The 24006-nt window shown below is 43.1% G+C and overlaps 2 protein-coding genes across 3 annotated transcripts in view; one reads left to right on the forward strand and one right to left on the reverse strand.

Annotated features, from left to right (window-relative positions):
• The window catches only part of brf1b (BRF1 RNA polymerase III transcription initiation factor subunit b), a 424707-nt gene that overhangs the window by 189050 nt on the left and 211651 nt on the right, over window positions 1-24006 (forward strand). Inside the window, exon 5 of the mRNA XM_059648920.1 lies at window positions 6150-6222. Within this exon, the coding sequence (XP_059504903.1) occupies window positions 6150-6222 (73 nt within the window). The remainder of the gene's footprint in view (window positions 1-6149; window positions 6223-24006) is intronic.
• Window positions 14110-18260, reverse strand: btbd6b (BTB (POZ) domain containing 6b). 2 transcript variants are annotated; one of them, XM_048537408.1, is made up of 5 exons: window positions 18098-18260; window positions 16489-16807; window positions 16288-16378; window positions 15843-15961; window positions 14110-15553 (listed from the first exon to the last, which is right to left on the reverse strand). In XM_048537408.1, the coding sequence occupies exons 2-5, from the start codon at window positions 16710-16712 to the stop codon at window positions 14521-14523; spliced, it is 1467 nt and encodes a 488-aa protein (XP_048393365.1). In that variant the 5' UTR covers window positions 16713-16807; window positions 18098-18260; the 3' UTR covers window positions 14110-14520. The 2 variants fall into 2 exon arrangements, with proteins under 2 accessions (XP_048393365.1, XP_048393364.1); XM_048537407.2 differs by lacking the exon at window positions 18098-18260 and adding an exon at window positions 16952-17587.

The raw sequence follows: 24006 nt of genomic DNA on the forward strand, positions 1-24006 counted from the left end.
TCCCTTTTCCCTTGGTTGTGCTCTCCTATTTATGTTTGATGGCACTGTAGAGGAAGATGATGCCAGCTAAATGTTGATCAGTGAGATTTGGGTGTCACTGTCCTCAGATAGGGTAGTTTTTCATGTAATAATTAGCCTTGATGAGGGGCTCAGAAGGCTGTTCTCTCAAACCATAAATAAGACCTACCTTGTTTTTGTGTTATTTACCTGTGAAATGCCAGTTTGTGTCAAATTGTCTTTGAAGAATGTTTTCTCGCCAATGGTACTTGAGGGCTTTTTTTGAAAAAGATGGCGTGGATAAGGGAATTGTTGACCAGGATAGCATTTGCTGGCTGTCCCTAAATACCCTTGAGAGGTTGGTGAGCTGCTACAGTCCTTGTGGCCCACATTTACCTATGTTGCTGTTAGGGTGTTCCAGATAGTGACTTGATGAAGATTTTGAAATGATGATCGATTTACGAGCCAGGGCAGGGTGTGACTTGTGGGTTATGCTGTTTCTGTGCTGGCCTTAACCTGTGATCTTTATAACCAAAGTCTGTAAAGTGGTGAATACGCTTTAGTATGTTGCTGTAGTACATCTTATATTTCGTGCTGTCTGCCAGAATTTGAGGGAGTGGATGCTTGGGTTGCTAGGTGACTTTACTAGCATGTGACACTGAAACACCACCAAAAAAAACTTGAGTTGAGCACTTTCAGTAAGGCTGCAATTTATATTCCAACATGAGGATTTACACTTTAGAGCCTGTTTAAGTCCCATTTTAGCTGATTGATTTGCCTCAGCAACAGCTGTTGAGGACTAAATTAGATTGCCGTTTGTTTGCATTTTAACCTGGCCAAGCGACATTGGTAGCATCTACCCAAACGCAGCTGGTGCTTCGTTTATTTTTGTCTTTCCAGCTGCTTGCTTTGAGTGACTTGCTTGCTTGGCCCATACCAGCACAATTGTTCTCCCTTCTTGTGCATTTGCTGGCTGTCCCTATATACCCCAATAGTGAGATAATGCATGGTATGGTTTAGAAGGGGTGGATGTTGGGAAGTTGTTTCCATTAGGCGGGGAGACTAGGACCCATGGGCACAGCCTTAAAATTAGAGGGGGTAAATGTAAAACTGAAATGAGATGACATTTCTTCAGCCAGAGAGTGGTGGGCTTTTGGAATTCATTGCCGCAGAGTGCGGTGGAGGCCGGGACGTTGGATGCCTTCAAGGCAGAGTCAGGGAAGTGGAGTTGAAATGCCCATCAGCCATGATTTAAATGGCGGAGTGGACTTGATGGACTGAATGGCCTTACTTCCACTCCTATGTCTTATGGTCTTATGGAGAGAGTCAATTAGCTCTGATAATGTGGAGTCTGTATGGGTAGAGTTGAGAAATACCAAGGCGCATAAAAATTAGTAGATATAATATATAGACCGCCAACCTAAATAGAGAATGGCATTAAACAGGAAATTACATGTGGTAAGGGAATATCAGTGATCATGCATGATTTTAATCTGAACATTGATTGGGCAAATCAAATTAGCCACAGTGCCGTACAGGAGGAATTCCTGGAGTGTACACAGGATGGCTTGCTTGACCAGTATGTGGAGGAGCCAACGAGAGAGCAGTCCATCTTGAACTGGGTACTGTGTAATGAGAAGGGAATCATTATCAATCGAGCTGTCCGAGACCCCTTGGTGATGAGCGACGACAACATGATGATAGAATTTTTTTTCATCAAGATGGAGAATGAGGTTGTTGATTTGGAGACTAGGGTGCTGAATCTTAATAAAGGAAGCTACGAAGATATGATGTGAGAGTTTGTCCTCAATAGATTGGGGAGAGTTACTTAAAGGGATGGAAGTGGATAGGCAATGGCAACATTCAAGAAACGCGGGGGGGGAGACTGCAACAACTGTTTATTCCTGTCTATGGCAAAAAGCAAAACGGGTAAGAGGGCCAAACCATGGCTTAAAATTAGAGACAGTATCTGATCCAAGAGAGAAGCGTACAGATCGGTCAGGAAAAATAATACGTCTGAGGAATTCAGCAAAGAAGGAGCAAGGGATTGATTAAGAAGGGGAAAATACAGTATGAAAGTAATCTTGCAGTGAACATAAAGGCTGACGCTAAGAGCTTCCATAGGGACATGAAGAGGAGGAGGTTGGTAAAGCCAAATGTAGATCCCCCACAGACAGAAACGGGGGAATGTATAATAGGGGAGAAAGAAATGGCTGAGGAACTGAATACATACTTTGGTTCTGAGCTCACAAAAGAGGATATAAATCAGATTCCAGAAGTGTTGGAGTCTACAAGATTTAGTGAGAGGGAAGCTCTGAGGGTGATCAATAGTAGTAGAGAAATGGTGCTAGAAAATTGTTGAGATTGAAGGCAGATAAATCCCTAGGGCCTGATACTGTACATCCCAGAGTACTTAAGGAAGTAGTCCTAGAACTAGTGGATGCATTGGTGGTCATCTTCCAGGATTCTACAGACTCTGGAACAGTCTCTGCAGATTGGAGAGTGGCCAATGTCACTCCAATATCCAAATACGGAGGTAGAGGAAAAACAGGGAATTATAGACCGGTGAGCCTAACATCAGATGTGGGGAAAATTCTCGAATCCGTTGTCAAAGATTTTATAGCACAGCATTTAGAAAGCAGTGGCAGGACCAAACAGAGTCTGCATGGATTTTTGAAAGGGAAATTGTGCTTGACAAATCTGTTAGAATTCTGTGATGAGTAGCGAGTAGCGTTGATTAGGAAACAAAAACAAGAAGGCAGTTGACAAGGGGGAGCCAGTTGATATGGTATATCTGGACTTTCAGAAAGTGTTTGACAAAGTCCCACCAAAGAGATTACTGTGCAAGTTTAGAGTGCATGGGCTTAGGGCGAAGTGTATTGAGATGGATAGGAATCTGGTTGGCCGAGAGGAAACAAACAGTAGGAATTAATGAGATAACAAGCTGTAGAGCTGGATGAATACATCAGGCCAAGCCACATCAGAGGAGCAGAAAAGCTAATGTTTCAGCCCTAGACCCTTCAAATTGATAGGCAGTAACTAGTACAAAGAGGCAGGCATAGCTTGGGCCCATGCGGGTACCCATGGCCACCCCCTTAGTCCGTAGGAAGTGGGAGGAATCGAAAGCGTTGTTGAGGGTGACGACAAGTTCGGCTAGGCGGATGAGGGTGCTGATGGAGGGGGATTGGTCGGGCCTGCGGGACAGGAAGAAGCAGAGGGCCTTTAGGCTGTCTGCATGGCAAATGCAGGTGTACAGGGACTGGACGTCCGTGGTGAAAATGAGGTGTTGGGGACCGGGGAATTGGAAGTTCTGGAGGAGGTGGAGGGCGTGGGTGGTGTCATGGACATAGGTAGGGAGTTCCTGGACCAAGTGGGAGAAAATGGAGTCTAAAAAGGAATTCAATCTGGACAAGTGTGAGGTGATGCAATTGGACAGGATAGCAAGGCAAGGGAATAGATGATAAACAGTAGGATGGTGGAAAGATCGAGGATTAGAGGGATCTTGGTGCATGTCAACCAGTCCCTCAGGTTTTAGGATAGGTGGATAAAGTGGTTAAGAAGCCGTATGGGGTACTTGCCTTTATTAGATGAGGCATTGAGCTTCAGGGCAAGGAGGTGATGCTGGAACTGTAGAAAACTTGACTTGACCACAGCTAGAGTATTGTGTTCTGGAATCCACATTATAGGAGAGAAGTGATCGCATTGGAAGGGATTTGTTAGGATGTGGTCTGAACTGGAGACGTTGTTATGAAGAGATTGAACAAACCGGAGTTGTTTTCCTTTGAGCAGAGGAGAATGAGGGTTGAGATGTATAACATCATGAGGGGCGTAGAGAGGAAGAAACATCCCTCCTTGATGGAGGAATCAGTAACCCGGGGGCATAGATTTAAAATAATGGCAGATTTGTGAGGAAAACCTATGTCACCCAAAGGATAGTGGGAATCTGAAACTCACTGCCTGTAAGGGTGGGAGAGGCAGAATCCCTCATGACATGGAAGAAATGTTTAGATCTAACTTGCGATGTCAAGGCGTACAAGGCAATGGGCCAAATGCAAGGAACCGGGATTCGAATCGTTAAGGATTGTTTCTGATTGGCGTGGATGCAGTGGGCAGAAGGGTCTTTTTTTTTGGAGGTCTCTGTCTCTATGTCTGTGTGGTTTTTCTATCATTCCTGAATCAAGCAGGATTGCACCAAATAACCCTATCAGTGGCCCCACCATTTTCTTGTTAAATATTCAACAGCTTGATTATTTATTTTATGTCCTTGACTGTTTAAAAATAGAATCTTTATACAATGTTTTAACTAACACTTTTTGGCTATTGAACTGGTCAAAGAATAGTTTCCCCCTGATGTTCCTGACAAGACTATTCTGTGACAGAGATGTCTTGTACAGTGCAACTAAAATGATGAGCCGAGGCACTGAACAGTGTAGTAATGCTGCTGTCGTAGATTGTTGTCATTTTATTTTCCACTCCATTTCACATCCTTGCTGTGTTACATTTGATGGCTAGGTGCCAAAGCTACCCTGGCTGTTTCTAAGGTAACAGATTGCAAAAGCAACCCAACGAGGATTTTTCAAGGGTAAGAGAGTCTACCATGGTTTCTTGGGGATGGGACGGGTGGACACTGTTGGACTGGTGAAGGTGTTTGAGTGTGGCAAATGCATAATGGGGAAGAGACCACAGTTTCAATTCCCAGGCTGATGTTTATAGAGATATCCCTTACAGTGAATGGAGTTGAAGAGAAACTAGTTCCATTTATAGTCATACAGCATAGAAACCGACCCTTTGGTCGAACTTGTCCATATTGACTAGGTTTTCCAAACAAAACTAGTCGTGTTTGCCTGCATTTGGCCCACATCCCTTTAATATACCTGTCCAAATGTCTTTTAGATGTTGTAACTGTACCTGCAGTTCATTCCACACATGAACCACCCTCTGAGTGGAAAATAAAGTTGCCTCTCGGGTCTCTTAAATCTTCCTCCTCTCCCCCTAAAGTTCTGCCCTAATGTTTTGCAATCCCTTGCCCTTATCAATGCCCCTCATGACTTTTATGAACATCTGTAAGGCCATCTCTGTCAATCTCCTATGCTCCAGGGAAAGAGCCTCAGCCTGTCCAGCCTCTCCTTATAACTCAAATCCTCCACTCCCTGGAGGGAGAGATTTAAAACGATGAGTGTATGGAATGAGCTGCCAGAGGAAGTGGTGAAAGCTGGTACAATTACAGCATTTAAAAGGCTTCTGGGTGGGTTTATGAATAGGAAGGGTTTAGAGGGATATGGGCCAAAGGCTGGCAAGTAGGACTAGATTGATTTCGGATATCTGTCAGCATGGAAGGGTTGGATTGAAGGGTCTGTTTCCATGCTGCACAGCTGTATTACTCTGACCAGAACTGCACACAGTACTCCAAAATTGGCCTCACTGATATCCTGTACAATCCCTGTTCCTGTACTCCGTAGTCTGATTGATGAAGGCAGTATGCCAAATGCCTTCTTTACCACCCTGTCTACCTGTGGCACAGCTTTCAATGTACTAGCTACCTGAACCCCTTCCCCGAGTTCTGCCCTTGGCCCCATGGGTGACCATGCCTTTGAAATAGTTCATTTTACTTTGACAGCAGCCAGTTCGAAGTCATTGCCACTTGATGCACTAAAACTAAGCTGATCTTTGATTTTCACCTCATGGCAGCAACTAGCTTTTTTTAACCTTATCTAAATATGTCATAATATTATATGCCCCTATCAAGTCTCCCTTAGATCTGCTTTACTCCAAATGCTAGTGGAATAGCAGCCAGTAAGCTAAGGACCTGAGATACCAAGGTGTGGAGCTGGATAAACACAGCAGGCTGAGCAGGAAAGCTGACATTTAGGGCCTGGACACTTGTTCAGAAAAGTTGTTTTGGGGGTGGCGGTGATGGGGGACAGGTTTGCTGTGGATGGTGGATATAGTATGTGCTTTACTGCAGGCATGCATCATGTAAGGCCAGGGACTCCTGCAGAGATAGCCATTTGTCTCCATGTTACTCTTTTGTGGCAGCAGTTTATTGAAACAGTAAAAACAGTGGAGCCATTTTTCCAAGTGAGGAGGTCAGAGAAAGTATAGTTTAAAGGTTTAAGTTTATTGTAATTAAATATTCTTAAACTTTCTTGCAGGTGAATGTCTACGTGTTGGGAAAGACTTTTCTTCTCCTGGCCAGAGAGCTTTGTATAAATGCTCCAGCAATAGGTCTGTAAGCAATAATTCCTTTCATGCACTGTAATTAATGAGTACACCAATGTTTGTTTTTAGTCTTTAGCAGCAAACAGAGCCTGTGTTAGTTTTTTTAAAAATCTGCTGTAGTATAAAGGTGAACTTTCTTTCCATTACAACATATTACTCTTTGTTCTTAAACTATTCAAAATGGTGCCAGATTGTGGTGACAGTTGAAGCTTTTCACTGTATTTTACTGTATTATTCACTGTAATGCAAGTGACAATAAATCATTCAATTCAATTCACTGTTCCTGACCCAAGATAAGCAAATTTTCTTGGGGTGTTGGCAAATCATGAGACATGGGAAGTTGCCAGTGGAGTGAAGTTCAAGCAATATTGTGTTGAATGATGCAGCAAGCTCCGAGAGTCATGTGGTCAATTCCTGTTTCTTGTGTGCCATACAAATCAGGAAGATTCAATCCCCAGTTGGTTCCAAGTTAGCTTATCTTCGCAAGAGGCAGTGGAAAGAATGCTGCAGATAGTAGTGGGAGAAGGGTTTTGTTCTCTGGTGCTTTCTGCTGAACAGTGACCACATGTGAAGATCCAAACATCAACAAATTGTGTCGGTCTTTGAAACACATGAAAGATCAGATATATTTGTAGAGATAGAATGCTAATTGACGATTTCGACCTTGCAGGTCATTGAAAAGAAAGGATTTGAATTTTAATGTGACTTTCATGATCTTTGAATCCCAGGGTGCTTTACTATTTGTGAGGTAGTTTTGAAATACGGACACTCCGGCAGTGTAAGGAATGTGGCAGCCAATTTGACTGCAGGCTCTCTCAAACAGCAACGTGAGAATGACCAGATAATGTGTTTTTGTGATATTGATTGAGATAAATATCAGATCAACACCCCTGCTGTTCTTTGAAATAACGCTGGAGAATCTTTTATGCTCTCTTGAATGGAGTGCCGTTTATGAAGAGAGGTTGACTGAGCTCGGTCTCTTTTCATTGGAGAAAAGGAGGAGGAGAGGGGACCTAATTGAGGTATACAAGATAATGAGAGGCATAGATAGAGTTGATAGCCAGAGACTATTTCCCAGGGCAGAAAAGGCTAACACGAGGGGTCATAGTTTTAAGCTGGTTGGTGGAAAGTATAGAGGGGATGTCAGAGGCAGGTTCTTTACGCAGAGAGTTGTGAGAGCATGGAATGCGTTGCCAGCAGCAGTTGTGGAAGCAAGGTCATTGGGGTCATTTAAGAGACTGCTGGACATGTATATGGTCACAGAAATTTGAGGGTGCATACATGAGGATCAATGGTCGGCACAACATTGTGGGCTGAAGGGCCTGTTCTGTGCTGTACTGTTCTATGTTCTATGTTTCATGTCTGATGTGAAAGATGCTGTCTGTGACAGTGCAGCTTTCCCCCGGTACTGAATGCAAATAGGCAGGCAGAGGCAAGGAATCTACTCTGAGTCCTGGCTAGAACAAAAGCAATCTCCTGATGTTGGGTTTGTTAAGTAATAAAGTGCCACTGGACTAGGTTAATCCTGATTTAGTGATTATAGGCTTGCAGCAAGTGGCCTTGAGATTGAGGAGGAAATTGCCCTGCTTCGAAATGCTATTGAGTAATTTACACTGAAAACAAGTTTATTTTAATTATTCATTCACAGAATGTGTGAGAAGGTCAGTATTTATTACCTATCTTGAATTGTGCCGGTGCTATGTGCAAAATGATTCCTAGGTTATTTCAGAATGACATTGAGTCAACTACATGTCTGTGGATCTGGAATCTTGTGTGGGCCAGGCCATGGAAGGACGGCTGATTGCCTTTCTGAAGTTATGAGTAAACCAGATGGCTTTTAACAAGATAACAAAGTGTGAGGCTGGATGAACACAGCAGGCCAAGCAGCATCTCAGGAGCACAAAAGCTGACGTTTCGGGCCTAGACCCTTCATTAGAAAAGGGGGATGAGGAGAGGGTTCTGAAGTAAATAGGGAGAGAGGGGGAGGCAGACCGAAGATGGATAGAGGAGAAGATAGGTAGAGAGGAGAGTATAGGTGGGGAGGGGATAGGTCAGTCAGAGGAGGATGGACAGGTCAAGGAGGCGGGATGAGGTTGGTAGGTAGGTACCTCTGGCTTTTAACAATTTGGTAGTTTTCTGATCACCATAATTAACTGAGAGCATTTTTAGAATTGCAGCTTTAATTTAATTAATGATATTTAAATTTTCCAGCTGCCACAGTGAATTTGTCTCTGAATTACTAATTCAGTAATGCAACTGCTCCACACCTCTTGTAGATTTGAGTGATGCTTTCTGTGGCTGAATATCCTTCAAGGGGGAAAAGGTGAAGTCAGATGTTAGTTGCACACCAGTGGTAAGCTGTAAGTGACATAAAGGTTGAACAAGGTTAGCCATGCTTTGTGCTTCACAGGTTGCAGTGTGACTTTGGTTGTGGCAATCTTTAGTGTCTGTGGGCATTCATAAATGACTAGCTTGCTATTCCAACTGTGACCCTGCATTTGATTTCTTCAGATTCAGAATTCAACAACCATACCTTTTTTTTCCCAAAATATGTCATATGCTCAACTTTGTTATTAAACCATACAAATCAAGATGTCATCAGTGCAATGTTAGGTAGAAGTTCTACAGAACTTGTAGTACCTTAACTCTAGGTGTTGACTTTCCACAGCAGAACTGCAAAAAATCCCAAGCAGTTTATAAAATTGTACTCGCATAGATATCAGCCCCAAGTATGAAAATATTTGAGGGTGTTAGCTCAACCTCAATTGAAGAAATGCATTTCAGGAAGGATCCTCAAGAATGAGGTGGAGGTGATGGTGGGGCGTTCCAGTACTTAATACCCAGATTGCTGAAAAGCTCAACAGCCCATGGTGGGGCAAAAGTTGGAGGAATGCCAAGAACTCTGCAGGTTGTTGAGCTGAAACAGCTACAGAGGTGGGGAGGACGGAAGCCATGGAGCAATTTGGTGAATCAGAATTTGAAATAGGAAGTATTAGAGATTGAGAGCCAGTGTGGCACAACAAAGACAAATGGTGAGTTAACAGGAATTTGCGTGGGTTTTGATTCATGCAGAAGAGTTTTAGATTAGTTAAATTTTTGGAGGGAATATTAAGAGGTCATCAAGGAGAGCATAGGAATGGTTGAGTCTGGAGTAAAGTCAGGGATGTTGGTTTTAGCAGCAGATAAGTTGAGGTAGGGAAGGACAGGTAGAACTGGTATATGTAGATGTAGAGGGTATGAGATATTGTTTGACCATAGATAGTAACTGCAGAAGCGGTTAGAACAGATTCCAAGGGAAAGCAATGTGTGATCATGACCAATAATGATTTTTCAGTCTTGTCCAGAACCAAATGTTGGAACAAACCAGTGTGGGGTTATGAGAGCTGGCGTGACATTAAGGGCTATTGTACTCGACATGGGATGGGAAGGATTGCTGGCAGAGAAATTCTAATGCAACTGAATTTGATCACGTCTACACAAGTATTTTCCCAAGAGTCGCTGCCTAATTAGCTTTGCTGTTGCCACCCCCCAGGGCCCAGTAGCAGAGCTTGTCACAGGACAAGAACCTCAATGTGTACTGTAAATGCTTTACCCTTTTGGAAAATACAATCAATCTTCCACAAAGCTAATCAAGAAGTAGGGATGAGTGTCTGATGTGATAATTAAATTTCACCCTGGCACTCATCCAATGTTGGGAAATAGTAACTTCTTTGAACTGAGGTGAGTGCAAACTGAATTTTTGGGGTAGAATAATTCACTGGTCGATTTTTGAGATTGACAAGGAAACTGAAGGCTGTGACTACTGATGGCTGGTGGAATAAACAGGTCTTTTTATTTTGGTGATTTAAATCTCCAGACAAGGAAACTGTTCAGTTAGGTCACATTTGCTGTTCTGCACGGGCCCCTGAAAAGAACAGTGCTGGTCCTATCGTGTATTATGTGGACACAGAGAATTCAGACCTTTGTATCACTGATTCTGTAGTAAAACAGCTGCACAAAACTTGACAGATGAAAGCTACCTTATTGTGTAAAACAAGAGAGAAAGAAAGATTCCTGGACGCCGATTCAGAAAGAAAGAAACATACATACAGAGAGTAAGGTAGAATGAGAGGCTGAGAGAGACTGCAAGGATGTAGACAATATTTTATAAATAGTCTGATTCTGAAAGGAAACTTTCATTAACTGTCAGTAATAGTTAGTGTAGTGTTGTTGATATTGGATTTTTAAATGATGTTGCATGCGTATTGCGGGTATGTGAGGAGATGATGGGTCAAAGTGTATTTGTGGCAGCCCCTTTTTTTAGAAAGGGTAATTAAGTTCTTACGCTGCCATTATCTTTCCTGCTGTGAACTTACGTCAGGAGACCACAGTCCTGCATTAAATGGGTTACTGTTTAAGCAGGAGAGTAACACAAACAAACCTAGTCTCATCCATGTATTTTCAGTAGGAGTTGATGAGGTAATCAGTGGAATATTCATCTTGTGTCTGTCTTTTCACTATTATAGAATCGTCAGTGTTCTTTTATCTTGTCGGACCTGTGTGTGTGTACATGCATGCACACATACTTCTCTTTTTCACCTATCGTGTGTGTTTTGCCTCACTCTCTTTGCACTAAGTGACTGTCTTCCTCTTGATCTGTCTGTCTCCATTCCCTTTTTTGAATTTTGTGGTAATGTTAGAACAGTCCAAAGAACTATTTTTGCCACATCTGGAAGACTCTACACAATTTTGGTGACCACTTAAGAGAAATGATGTAATTGAAGTTGACAGAATAGGGAATTTTAATCATGAGGAAAGATTAGTTAGGCTTGGGTTTTCTTTGCAATTCAGAAAGCTCAGGGACGATTTTGAGATGCATAAAATTATGGCGCTCATCAAGGTGGATAGGAAGGACCAATTTCTCTTGCAGGTCACTAACCAGGAAGCATGGACATAAAGCTATTGGCTGAAAGATTAGAGGGGAATTGAGGGAAATTTTTAGACAATTTTCTTTTTGCTTAGATTGAAGGTAGTGCCTCGAAATCACTGAAAATGTTGGTACAGCGAGAACCAATTAACACATTTATAAACATTTAGGTATGCACATGAAATGTCATTAAACTACAACAAGGGCTACAATTGTGATCAGAGATAATGGGAACTGCAGATGCTGGAGAATCCAAGATAACAAAGTGTGGAGCTGGATGAACACAGCAGGCCAAGCAGCATCTTAGGTGCACAAAAGCTACAATAGCTTTTGTGCTCCTAAGATGCTGCTTGGCTTGCTGTGTTCATCCAGCTCCACGTTATGTTAACAAGAGCTACCAATTGGGATTAGGCTGGCTAACATTCCCATGTCATAAATTTTTGTGATTCTTATTCCTAAGTCTCTCCTCTGTATTTCTGTCTGTCTCCGCTCTCCTCACTGTATCGCGGTGTCCTGTTCTGTGTATTTTACTGCCTCTGTGCTCCATGTCTTCATTCACCATCAGCACCCTAGCTTTTTGTTAGTCACCCTCGGCCTATTGGTCTTGCTCTATTTCTCTTATTGCTCCCAATATCACTGAAGCTTTCTTTCAAGCAAGATATCATTGTGTATTTATTAGAAGCCTTTATTTTCATTTGAAAAATGTTGTGGGAGGGGTCTTTAGAGTTTGTAATCCTGTATTTTAGTTAAAACTGTGTACGTGCTAAAAGTTGTTTTGATTTGCCACATGTCCTTTTGGAGGAGCTTTGTAAATTGTGCATTGTAATGAAAAGCTTTTCTCACACGTATAAATGATGTATTGTACACCAATAATGCCTTTCAACAATACAAATGTTCAGCTCAGTGGAAGTACTACACATCTGTCAGTAGTTTCACATTTAACATAAAAAAACCAGGAACATCTGGGCCTTGACTTAATGATTAGGTGAAAATGTGATTTATTCTCTTTGTCCATTTAATACATAACATTGTTTTCCTACCACCAAATGGTTGATTGCAGTCTGTTTATTTTAATACCTTTAATTCCCTTGTTTGTTACCCACTATCGCAGCAGTTTGATAACCTGTTACCTGGTCTCTCTATCAGGAGGAGGCGCTGCTTCCATGGGCTCCATGCTTGTATAATCTTGTGTCTGCTTCTTTCTGCCCTAACTGGACTTGACAAGCAGACCAGAAGTAAATTCCAAACTGCGATTTAGGCCTGGAAACTGCTGGCTTTTACGGAATGAGCGACTGTAATGCCAGAATAGTGTCCCATATGTGCACAGGCATGTGTCTTAACATCAGCCTTCTGCATCAGGCTGCAGGAAGCATCTATACGCACATACGCTGAAGTCACCAGATTGGGCATGACAAGATGGAGATTCTTCTCTCCAGCATTGTCCATGGAGTAGATCTCCTTGGTTGCTGCTGTATCACCATTTGGTGCAGCTGCAGTGCTACTGGGGAGAGTCCCTTCCAGGAGTCAGGACTATTCTTCTATCCCCTTGCTGGGATCCTCCACCTTGTCCAGATGCTCAAGTGACTTATAAAATGGCTGCCGGTGTCGCAGTGTGTTTCTGCTCAAGCTCACTCATTGCTCCTCCTCCTCCTGCTGGTGGTACTCATACTAATGGAGCCTTTACAGAAGGCCCCTTCTCTACAGTTCTTTAGTCTACTTAAAGATAAGATTTTAAATTGACATTGTCTGTCATAGGTTAAAAAGCCCTGAGAAACAAACTTTAACTGAAGAAGGGGCAGCATATCATTAGCAGCGAGTCGAACACTTTTCTGTTTTACTTTGCTAGTTACTGTTAACAGTGCACTAAAAATGCCATATCTGACCCACAGTAAAGCTCCCACTGCACTTGCTTGCTCTGTTCAGCCCTAACTTCAGAACAGCATCCCTCCAGTGTTGTCTCACTTCCTCCCACACTGCCAGTTTATGTTGACTATACAATCAATCATTCTGCTAGTGGGGCCAAATGGCTATGGCTATGGTCTGGGCTCCCGTCACATGGGCTGCCTCAGTTATTAGATGGCATCAACCCAAAGCTGCATTTCAACTGTGGGCCCAGGGTGAAGGTGTCAGCTGTGGGAGAGGGGAGCTAGTCACTTAAACTACCTCTTTTGTCTAAACTTTCGAGGATTGTTCCAAAATATTATGTGGCATTTTGGCTAGTCCTGCTTTTTGGATTACTACAAACTTTAAACCTCACTCAGGTTTCTCTTTGCCCAATATACACAAGAACAGTTTCAAGAAATATTACCTCAAAAATGCCAAAAAGTGCATTGGAGCAATTCTTTAAGCCAGGCTACTGAGAGGAAAAGGCATTGGTGCAGCAGGGATAGTAGCTAGTGATATATGCCTCCAGTACCAATCCAGTGTACATAATCACCAAGTGGAGACTAACTGCTTCCAACAACATGGCATTATCCTTTCACCTGCTGGTGTGGCATTGCACTGCCCGAATGCGTGCACACAGGCTGGTACGATTGATGGAAGAAAGGAGGGAAATGTTAATACCTGCTCAAATTAGAGAACTGTTTAGCTCCTAACCTAGTATTTTCAGAAAATTTCAGACCCAAACTGAATGAGGTTAGCATGTAAGTCCTGACTTCTCAATTGTGACCCTCAGGTTCAATCGCCAGTCTATTCCCTCTAAAGGGACTACAGCAATTTTATTTTCAGACTGAAGTATAATAGAGGAAGAGCATAGAACAGTACAGGCCCTTCGGCCCTCGATGTTGTACCGACCTATCATACCGATCTCAAGCCCATAGAATGTAAAAACATTTCTGAGTGATAACCCGACAGCACTTTTGCAAAGATCTGTACAGCTATTAACTCCTACACCAATGTTTGGAACGTGATCGTTTTGATCACAGTGATCTTTTCTGTTCCTGTATCTCGGTAAACTGTAATAAAGACAACTTCAGGATAAAATCTAACCATGTAAAAATCTTTATACTGTACAGTTCATTACTTGCAAGTACACTGGAGGCGTTAAAACATGTCATTCATTGGTCAGCTTCAAGCCACTTTAAACAGCACATTTGTACAAAAAGGAGTGCACTACTGAACACTGCCCCTTGCAGCTTCAGTAAGTCAAATAACAACGTCCTAGGCATTATAAATAAATAAAATTAATTTACAATCAAACATTCCTTCAAAGTTTAAAGATGGTTTGACTCTGCCTGACTCTTGATGTAATAGGACCACGCGTGGAGTTTAATATATTAATCGGTTGAAGCAGCAGGAAGTCTGAATCCTTGCTGTGCTCCCTTCTGTTAGCAGCAGTTGGATGCAAAACATCTTTTGTTTTAGTTTCAGGGGAGGCAGGTCTGAGCATTTTCTGTTCATGCATAGAAAATAAGTTCGGGAATCTGCCCGCCTTGTACCCCTGTGCCGTTAGTGCTGTCCGATGAACACTGGAACTGAAATGTCACTTTCCCACACTGCACTTCTGTCATGCCCTCTTGTCCAAAGTAGCTAAGCTCATTACCATCCAGGATGGCACTGGCAGTGTAGAAAGTGTCCTGCTCCACCTGCACCGGGTGCTCGAACCAGACAGAGAAAGTGGTGCTGGAGCCATCCGATATGAACTTGGTAAAGTTTTGAGCTAGGACCACCCCCTGCCGCTTCAGTTCAATCTTGACACTGTATTCTGCCTTGCCACAACTTGAGCCGTACAGCCCTAGCCCAGCAATAAAGATGCGCTTGTCCACAGCAAATTGGATGCTGTCACAGCGGCCCCGGTACCTCCACTGGTTGCTGCGGTAAGCTGATGACTGGAAGCGGTGGCACCGTTGGGAGGCTAGGCCTTTCCTCTTAGTGGTGGGGAATTCCAACTGCGGCTTCTTCAGGGCCGTGTACCACAAGAATATGTTGTGGGTCTGCTCCAGGGTTAACAGGTCACACTGCGCAGCCCCATTGGCAAACTCCTCCAGTGTCATGGTGGGAATCCGAACAATGTAGAGAGCCTTGCCCAGCACACTCCTCTTGTTCCGGGCAGTGGGAGGGAGCCCTTGCCTTGTGCACTCTGCTTCTGCCCAGCTCACAATGGCTTCAAACACCACCACCTCTTTGGTGTTGAGTGTCTCCCGTGACAGAATGATTTCCAAAGTCTGCAGATCGATCTCACAGAAGCCGTCTGACCTCAGGGCGAGCTCTGCCTGGGCATCGATCACCTCCCAGCATCGTTGAGTCAGCTCAGGCTCCTCAAAGAGCCGACTCTGGGACAGAAGGACACAGGCATTCTTTGCCTCCAAGCTGGTCTCCAGGAAGTTAACACAAGCCTTTGCCAGATATGGGACAATATACTTCTTGGCAGCATACAGTGAAGCCAGCACTGTGTCTGCTTCCAAGTCAATCTCATCACTGTACAAATACCTACAGACAGGGGAACAAAAACTCACTGAAATTCTCGCCACTTGAACATCTAAGGCAGGACAAAAAAAAATCCTAAGCAATTAACTTCACTTCGATTTAGTAACGCACACAGAAATTTAAAGCCAGCTTAAATTTCTCGGTCTTAAAAGCAAAATAGTCGCAGGCAGCGTCTTTTTAAAAAGTAACTCCGATTTTAAACAAGTTAGTGATGAAATGGCATCCTTTAAAAAGTTATTTTTGGCCCCCGCGCAGCGCTCTCTCCCAGCCATACACACAATATGTCTCTTACTTTAGCAGAATTAGGAAAGCCGCGGGTTCCACATCTGGAATATGGATGTCGGGTTTATCCTCAGCGAGTTCTCCATAAAACATGGCATAGAAAACGGAACTGCCGACTGCCAGAATGTACTGGAAGAGAATAACACAAGTTCAAAACAAACAAAAGATTAGGAGCGCGGTGCACACATTCATTAGGAACGCCTTTCCCTGCAGGATCCTACATGCAAAAAAAAAACCCATTCCTTGCATGTAATTTATAATGCGCTTAACTGCTTTTTTTAAAAGAAAGAAAACATTAATTAGTTGCCAAGCAAGTGAGTAGAGCAATCGCTCCCTGTCACGCAACTTTCAGCTACACTGCACTTAAAAAAAGATCGCTGATTGCAGCTCCTGTTTTATGCATTCGTTTCCAACAAAATGCACTTCAAACAGCCCCCGTGATTAAGACAACACACCTTATGAGCTGGAACTCTCTGTGTGGATCCCGGAGAACCTACGATAAAATGCACATCGGCCATCAGTTCGTTATTGTACATCATCGCATTTCTGCAAAAGAGAGGGAGCAAAACATTAGGTTTTTTAAACGGTGGTTTTATTTGCAAGATGTGAAAACAGGAGTACAGGGAGAGGCGGGTCGGTAGTGAGCGCTCACTTACCTTTCGCGGAGGGTAGGATAAAAGGATTGCCAGTTACTGTTGTGGATGTGGTTGTTGTTGAGATTTTGATCCTGGCCTTGGCGGAGCTGGAGGCTGCGTTTGGAGTTGCTGCCGCTGAGATTGTTGCTCGGGCAGCTGGTACTGCTGCTGTTGCTGTTCTCGCTGGACTGCAGGCTGCTACTGTTATTGCTGCTGTGTTTGGAGGGATACAACTCTGCAGCCATCTTCTTACCAAGCGAAAGCGTTACGATCTCATAGCAAGCCGGGAGCTTGCTGCCGTTGTTTTCTCTCTTCACGCTCTTGGACTTTCTAAGGGTTTCTGAAAATATTAAAAAAAAAGCAAAAAGTCAAGGACAGGTGGGGGAAAGAGATACACACCCCAAGGTCTCTGTGGTTTACAGTGGGCTCTTAATGCATTTTTAAAAATTCAATAGGAAATACAACTTTCTGTCGATATACTGACCCTGGATATATTTCACGAGCAACATAAAGATTCTGGATTGTTTGAGTTTAATTTTCCACCAGTGGATGCGAGCCAGATTTGCAGTAAAAAGTTTTTTCCACCCCCTTTAAGTCAGTGACCAAATCCCACTGTAAACAGAGCAAACACTGCGATTGTGCTTCTCCTCCACGTCCTTCGACTTGAAAAATCCCAAAGATAAAAACAGTGCAGCAAATATCCGGGCCAACGAGAGAGAGAGAGAAATCCTGCCGGTATTTGTTACAGTTTTTGTTCTTCTTCTTTACACGATGTTCGCCTCTTCCGGAGTAAAAGTTGGAAGCATGGATTTGAGGCTTTTGCTTCTTTTTCCCCAGCGAAAGGCAGCACTGAAAATGTATTTTAATTCCGATTTGCAGACTTTACTCCAAAGCTGCCTGTGAATCTACAAACTATCAGATCGTGCTGGCTCTCTTTTTTACTAACAGCAGGTGTTCACGTGACGAAAACCTAACCCAAACATCAGGCTCCAATAATAAGAGGAAGGAGGGGGTGAGCAGGAGGGAAAGAGAGAGGGGGTGGGATGAATAGTCAGCCCCGACTGATTAGGATATTTAACATGGAGAAGAAAAAGGGGCTGGCGCACACAGAGCGGTTTGCATGTCAGTCTGAATTCAAGCCCACCCACAATCACAGGCAGACTACAATTCTGTACGTTACAGCGCACACTAGCCCCGTGTGTTTATGTATTAATTCCAGGGGGTGTGTTAACGAACGTATTCACTGGCTCAGGTTAAAACCAATGTGGGAGGGGAGGGAAAGTTGTCTCCGGAAATCGAAGTTCAGTCAGGACCCGATTTAATGGCAGCTTTTAAACCGCACGGTTCGGCGCAACGAATAATGTCCCTTTCTCCATCTCTTCCTCCGACACACACGTTAGCCAGAGCAGCAAACAGATTCTTTGTTTTTCTTTGAATGATTACACATCGATCAGCAAGCGTAAAGGTTGGGAGGGGAACATACACATTAAAAAAACACACAAACAGCGCTCGATTCGCCCGGCCCCATTTATAGGCCAATCTGGGGATAGGCTCATTGCAACACACGCCCTTATTGATTTTCTTTTGTAAATCGGCTGAGTCTAGCTTTGTTCAAGCTCCATTACTGTACCTGGGCGGGGTTTTTTTTAGCTGAGCGGGGTTAGGAGAGCAGAGACGGTGAAAGTTTGAGTTCTTCGATCTTCCCAGCAGCAGGAAGCCATGATCCAGCTCTGAATCTAACCATTTCTCCTCCTCCAGTCCAAACCAGCGATTCCGGGAAATCAGGCAACCGCTCGGAGGTTGGGCTTAAAGATAAACCATCTGCTTTCTTAACCGATCCCGACCTTCATCAGCAGAGGGACTCCGAGCTCCCAATTCTGGCAAATAAAATGTCAGATCTGTGCCTTGCAGGATGTAGCGTTTAAAGGGCACGTGTTTTTTGGGTCAAAGCTTTGTTTGTCAAACACTGGGTATCATGACACAAGTTTCAAACATCATACACAGACTACAAAAAAATTACTGATGGAGACTTACAGTTGATATATCTAAGCTTTTTTTTCATTTAATCTTTGCAATGCCACATTAAGTACCACAAGTGTAATGGTAATAGAGTTTAACAAAAGGAAACTATCTCTGATTATTACCCAAGTGGCCCTATGAAAGATGATAGAATCTTTGTTTTCCAAATCATCATCGAAGACCCGTCCACCCAGTAATGATTTCCCACAACCTTTTCTGTCTGGCAGAAGACACAAAAGCTTGAACACACACCACCAGGTTCAAAAACGGTTTCTTCCCTGCCGCCACTAGACTGATCAAAGGACTCTCTAACTTCAAATAATGTTCTGAGTTCTGAGGAAGGGTCACTGGACTCGAAACGTTAACTCTGTTTTCCCTTCCACAGGTGCTGCCAGACCTGAGCTTTTCCAGCAACTTTTTTTTTGTTCCTGATTTACAGCATCTGCAGTTCTTTTGGTTCTTCTTTTCAAATAATGTTGATCTTGTTTTGCACACCTCCTGTGCAGTGTAACCTGAATGCTCCCTTTCTAAGTAAGTACCCTATGATCTGTTTGTCCTTGCTTGCAACGATCTACCTGTACTGCTCACAAACAAAGCATTTCACTGTACTTAGGGACACGTAACTACGGCAAATCAAATCAAGTCTATTGATCTAAGACATAGCTGCCTTAACACTGAAACTTAGAATAAAAACACTGTTGGGGGGCCTATCTTTCAGGTGAGACGTTATTGGAATGCTCCATTTGCCCCCTCGGATGGGCATTAAAGATCAAATGACACTGTTTCCGAAGAAGAGAATTGCATTCTCCGGTGTCTTGGCAGCCATTTGTCTCTCAATCAACATAACAAAATCTCATTATTCAGTTATGTTTTTGGGAGCTTGCTTTGTGCAAATTGGCTGCCATGTTTCCTACACTCCATGAATTATAGAAGGCTGTATATAAACACAAGTGTTTCTTCACTTCTTTAAACCACTTTATCAATGGTGGAGGGTATTCCTCTGTCTATATCGATGGTGCTGAGGTGAAGATAGTGAGTTTCTGGGAGTGATGATCAATCTGTCCTGGTCCACCCTCATTTATGCTATGGCCAAGAAAGCATAACAATGCTTTTACTTCCTCAGGAAGCTAAGGAAATTCAGCATATTCATAAAGACTCCACCAAGTATTATAAATCCAATATATCCTCTGATGCTGCTTGGCCTGCTGTGTTCATCCAGATCTACATTTTATTTTCTCAAGTTCTCCTGCATCGGCAGTTCCCACTGTCACAGAAAGCATTCTGTCTGGATGCATCATGGCTTGGTATGGCAATTGCTCCACACAGCACCATAAGAACCTACAGAGTTGTGAACACAACCCAGTCCATCACACAAGCCAACCTGCATCCGTTGACTCCATCTATACTTCTCACTGCCTCAGCAAGGCAGCCAAGAAAGAGTGCAGAAAAGATTTACAAGGAGGCTACTTGGACTGGGAGGTTTGAGTTATAATGTGGAACTGCTGGTGTTGGCCTGGGGTAAACAGGGTCAAAAATCACACAACCCCAGGTTATAGTCCAACAGGCATGGGCGGCACGGTGGCTCAGTGGTTAGCACTGCAGCCTCTCAGCGCCAGGGACCCGGGTTTGATTCCAGCCTCGGGCGACTGTCTGTGCGGAGTTTGCACATTCTCCCCGTATCTGTATGGGTTTCCTCCAGGTGCTCCGGTTTCCTCCCACAGTCCAAAGATGTGCAGGCTAGGTGGATCAGCCATGCTAAATTGCCCATAGTGTTCAGGGGTGTGTGGATTATAGATAAATGGGTCTGGGTGGGATGCTTCAAGGGGCAGTGTGGACTTGTTGGGCCGAAGGGCCTGTTTCCACACTGTAGGGAATCTAATCTAATCTAAAAGAGGTTTATTTGAAGACACAGGCTTTTGTAGTCTCACTTCTCCTTCAGGTGGCATCGGGCACAAAATTTATTAGCGAAAGATCAAAGGGTGCTAGAACTGCTGCAGTGTTGAACAAACTTAAAATGGCAGCTCAAATTACTGAGTTTCTTCCAAACCACTGCTCTGTGATAAAGAGAGTCTGGGACTTTTTTCTCTGGAGCGTAGGAGACTGAGGTGTGACCTTATCAAGGTCTATAAAATCGTGAGAGACATTGGTAAGGTAGATAGCCAGCAGCTTTTCCCCAGGGTAGAAGAGTCTAACACTAGAGTACACAGGTTTTAGGTGAGAGGGGAGAGATACAAAAGTGTCCGGAGGTGCAGTATTTTTCACACAGGTGGTGAGTGCCTGGAAAAGGCTGCCAGAGGTAGTGGTGGAGGTGAGTACAATTTTGTCATTTAAAAAAACATTTGGGCAGTTACACCAATGGAATAGGTATGGTGGGATATGGACCGAACACAGGCAAATGGGACTAGTTTAATTGTGAAAAACTGGGTGGCATGGGTCAGTTGGGCCAAAGGTCCTATTTCTGTGCTGTAAGTCCCTACAGTTGTATAACATAATCAAAGACTCCTCCCATCCCAGTTATAATCTCTTCTAACCCCTTCTGCTGGGGGCAAAAGATACAAAAGCTTAAACAAACGTACCAACAGATTCAAGAGCCGCTTCTTCCCTGCTGTTGGTAAACTTACAAATGGACCTCTCAACTTTTAAATTTCATGTTGATCTCACTCTTTGTGCACCTTGTCTCTTACGTATAATTTGCGTAAATGCCTTGGATGAAAGGAGTGTTTAAAGGTATGGTTAAAGGTATGGCTGCCAAATTTGCAGAGGACATAAAAGTGAGTTGGAAAGTAAGTTGCAAAGAGGTCTCGAGGCTAGCAAGTGATATAGATTGGTTGAGTGTGAAGGAAAAGATCTGACAAATGTGGGCAAATGTGAAATTGTCCATTTTGGCACGAAGAGTGAAAAAGAAGCATTTTTGTCTAATGTTGATTGCAGTCCTCTGAAATGTAGAGGGATCTGGATGTCCTAGTGCATGAATCTTAAATGGTTGATAGGCAGGTTTGAGAAATATTCAGGAAAGGTTCAGAATGTTATCATTTATTGAAAAGTGAATTTAACACAAGGTCAGCTTATGTTTTGGTAACATACTTCAGCGTTGGTGAGACTGCATCTGGACTACTGTGTACAGTGGTAGTCACTTTATGTAAACAAGATCGTAAATGCAATGAAATGGTTCAGAAGAGGTTTGCTTAGATTACTGTTCTGAGGAAGGGTCACTGGACCTGAAACATTAACTCTGTTTTCTCCTCCACAGATGCTGCCAGACCTGCTGAGCTTTTCCAGCAACTTTGTTTTTGCTCCTGATTTGCAGCATCCACAGTTCTTTTGGTTCTTATTTACTAGATTAATATTTGGAATAGACAGGTTGCCTTATGAGGAAAGGTTGGACAGGCTAGATAGGCTTCATCTGCTGGAATTTAAAACAGTAAGAGGAGACTTTGTTGAAACACGGTCCTGAGTGGCCTTGACATGGTGGATATGAGAAGATGCTTCCTCTTGTGTGAGAACCTCAAACTACGGGTTACTATTTTTAAGTAGTCGCAGATAGATTCTTGGTAAGCAAAAGGATGAAAATTTATGTCAAATAATCTGACCTTAAGTGGCAAGTGGTCTGTTGTTCCTGACTTGAATGCTCATATATAAAGATGCCATATAAACACATCATGTTATTCATTAGGGGTACTGATGTTATTTGTTCCAGAATGCTTCACTGTATCAGGCAACTCCAAAGTCTTTTGTCAAAGGATGAGAGAGCTACATATCTTCTAACGTTGGCAGCAACTTCTGTAACCAGAAGTCAACTTGTTGGCATGCCAGTTAGCATGCATGGACCCTCAGAGGCTGCACAGCTACGAGGCATGTGTGAAAGTACCTTCTATGTCTACTGCGTGAGAACAAGATTGTTTTCCCACCAGTCAAATCTTTCCATGGCTGAATAAGCTTTCAATGCATTATCTGGCTGCTTATGTGAAGAGTGGTCACATGAGTGAAATATTGGAGATCTTTAAGAGGCGGGTTGCGGAGAAGCTACTACTTCTATTGCCAGAATGCAGAACAAGGGACATGATCTTAAAATAAGAGCAAAGATAAGAGATAAATCAGAAGGCACTTTTCACTCAACAGATGGAGAACTGACTGTATTGTAACAGTTAACATCGACCATCACCGGCTAATCTGGATCACTGGAGTCATAGGGAAACAAAGTAATAGTTTCTCAGCATCGAGCTAAGTGCAGTCACTTAGCTTTTAAAATGTTGTCTTCATTTCAAAAAGTACGTTTCTCCCTCATCCTGCTAAGCTCCCAGTATTCTCTGATCCCCGTCTTCAGATGTTGACTCTTGGGTTGCAATATGATAGTCTCAGATTTTGGCTGTGGACCTCAACCATTTTATCTAAAGGCGGTACTTCTTGGCATGATTATCTCCATCCCTTCCCACCACTAACTCCCCTCTCCCTGGGCACTCCCACTGTAGCCCAGCTGCGATCAGCTAATTTGGCAAGGTCTGGGGAATTAAACCAGTGACAGGTTTAGGCAGCAGACAGGGATATTATTTGTGAAATAGACACTGAACCAGCAACACAGGAGTATAGTCACTTAAAAGAGAAATGAAAGTGTCATTACAGAGCTAAGTGATTGGAAGTGAATACTCTGAAATAAAGGGCGGCTTGCTCTTTCTTTAATCATACTCCATCATAGGTAAAATAATCCTATTTACAGAATTCATAAACCACTTCAGAAGAACAGATGTGTTTGAATATACAGGACTCTGGATCTTCAATAAGTTCAACTCTCATAAAAGAACGGACAGAACTTGCATTTATTGATAAAACACATTTTGTAACCTCAGTATCTCCCAACTGTGATTACAGTACTTTTGAACCATAATCACAGTTTTAATGCAGGAAACAAGAGTCAGTTGCTCTCAGCAAGGTTCTAATAAAGACAATGTGATAAATGACCAACAAGTTGTTTTAATGTTGATGAATGTCAGTCAGGATGCTCCTCCATGGAACAAGTTATGTTCCCCTAACAGTGAGAACAAATGGGAGTTTGGTTTAACTTGGTGCATTTGAAAGATGGTCTCTGTGGGAGTGCAGCGTTCCCTTAGTAATGCTTTGGAATATCGGCATGGATTATCTGCTCAAGTCTTTGGAATGGAAACTTAAGCCCACACCTTCTGACCCACAGTCGCATGTGCGCACTCACCAAGCCATTGTTGACACCTGAATAGGGTAACATAGTGTATTTTCAGACTGATTTTGTGTTTCCTTTTTAAAATTACTTCTTTGACTCCTGAGTATTTCCCCCCACTGCTCAGATCCCTAGACTGTTACAGTTGCCGAGTATTTCATTCCCTAAACATAAAGGTAGCAGCTATTGGCTGTCAGTGAATTTGCAGTGTAATGGTATCCTGTTCCTGCGTGTATGCAACAGGATATGTACACATTCGGGTGTTAACTGAGTTAAATTCAGGAGTTGCAATCATCCCTGCACTAGGCACAGATGGGAACTAAATTCAAGAT

Source organism: Stegostoma tigrinum, chromosome 10 (genome assembly GCF_030684315.1).
Source record: "Stegostoma tigrinum isolate sSteTig4 chromosome 10, sSteTig4.hap1, whole genome shotgun sequence".
NCBI classification, from domain to species: Eukaryota; Metazoa; Chordata; class Chondrichthyes; order Orectolobiformes; family Stegostomatidae; genus Stegostoma; species Stegostoma tigrinum.

Excerpts from the sequence above, each read along its gene's own strand:
- btbd6b (XM_048537407.2), bottom strand. The coding sequence starts at position 16,976 with ATGTTGCTCGTGAAATATATCCAGG. Across the intron at positions 16,379-16,488 it reads TATCCTACCCTCCGCGAAAG|AAATGCGATGATGTACAATA; the intron begins GTAAGTGAGCGC and ends TCTCTTTTGCAG. Across the intron at positions 15,962-16,287 it reads AGAGAGTTCCAGCTCATAAG|TACATTCTGGCAGTCGGCAG; the intron begins GTGTGTTGTCTT and ends ATTCTCTTCCAG.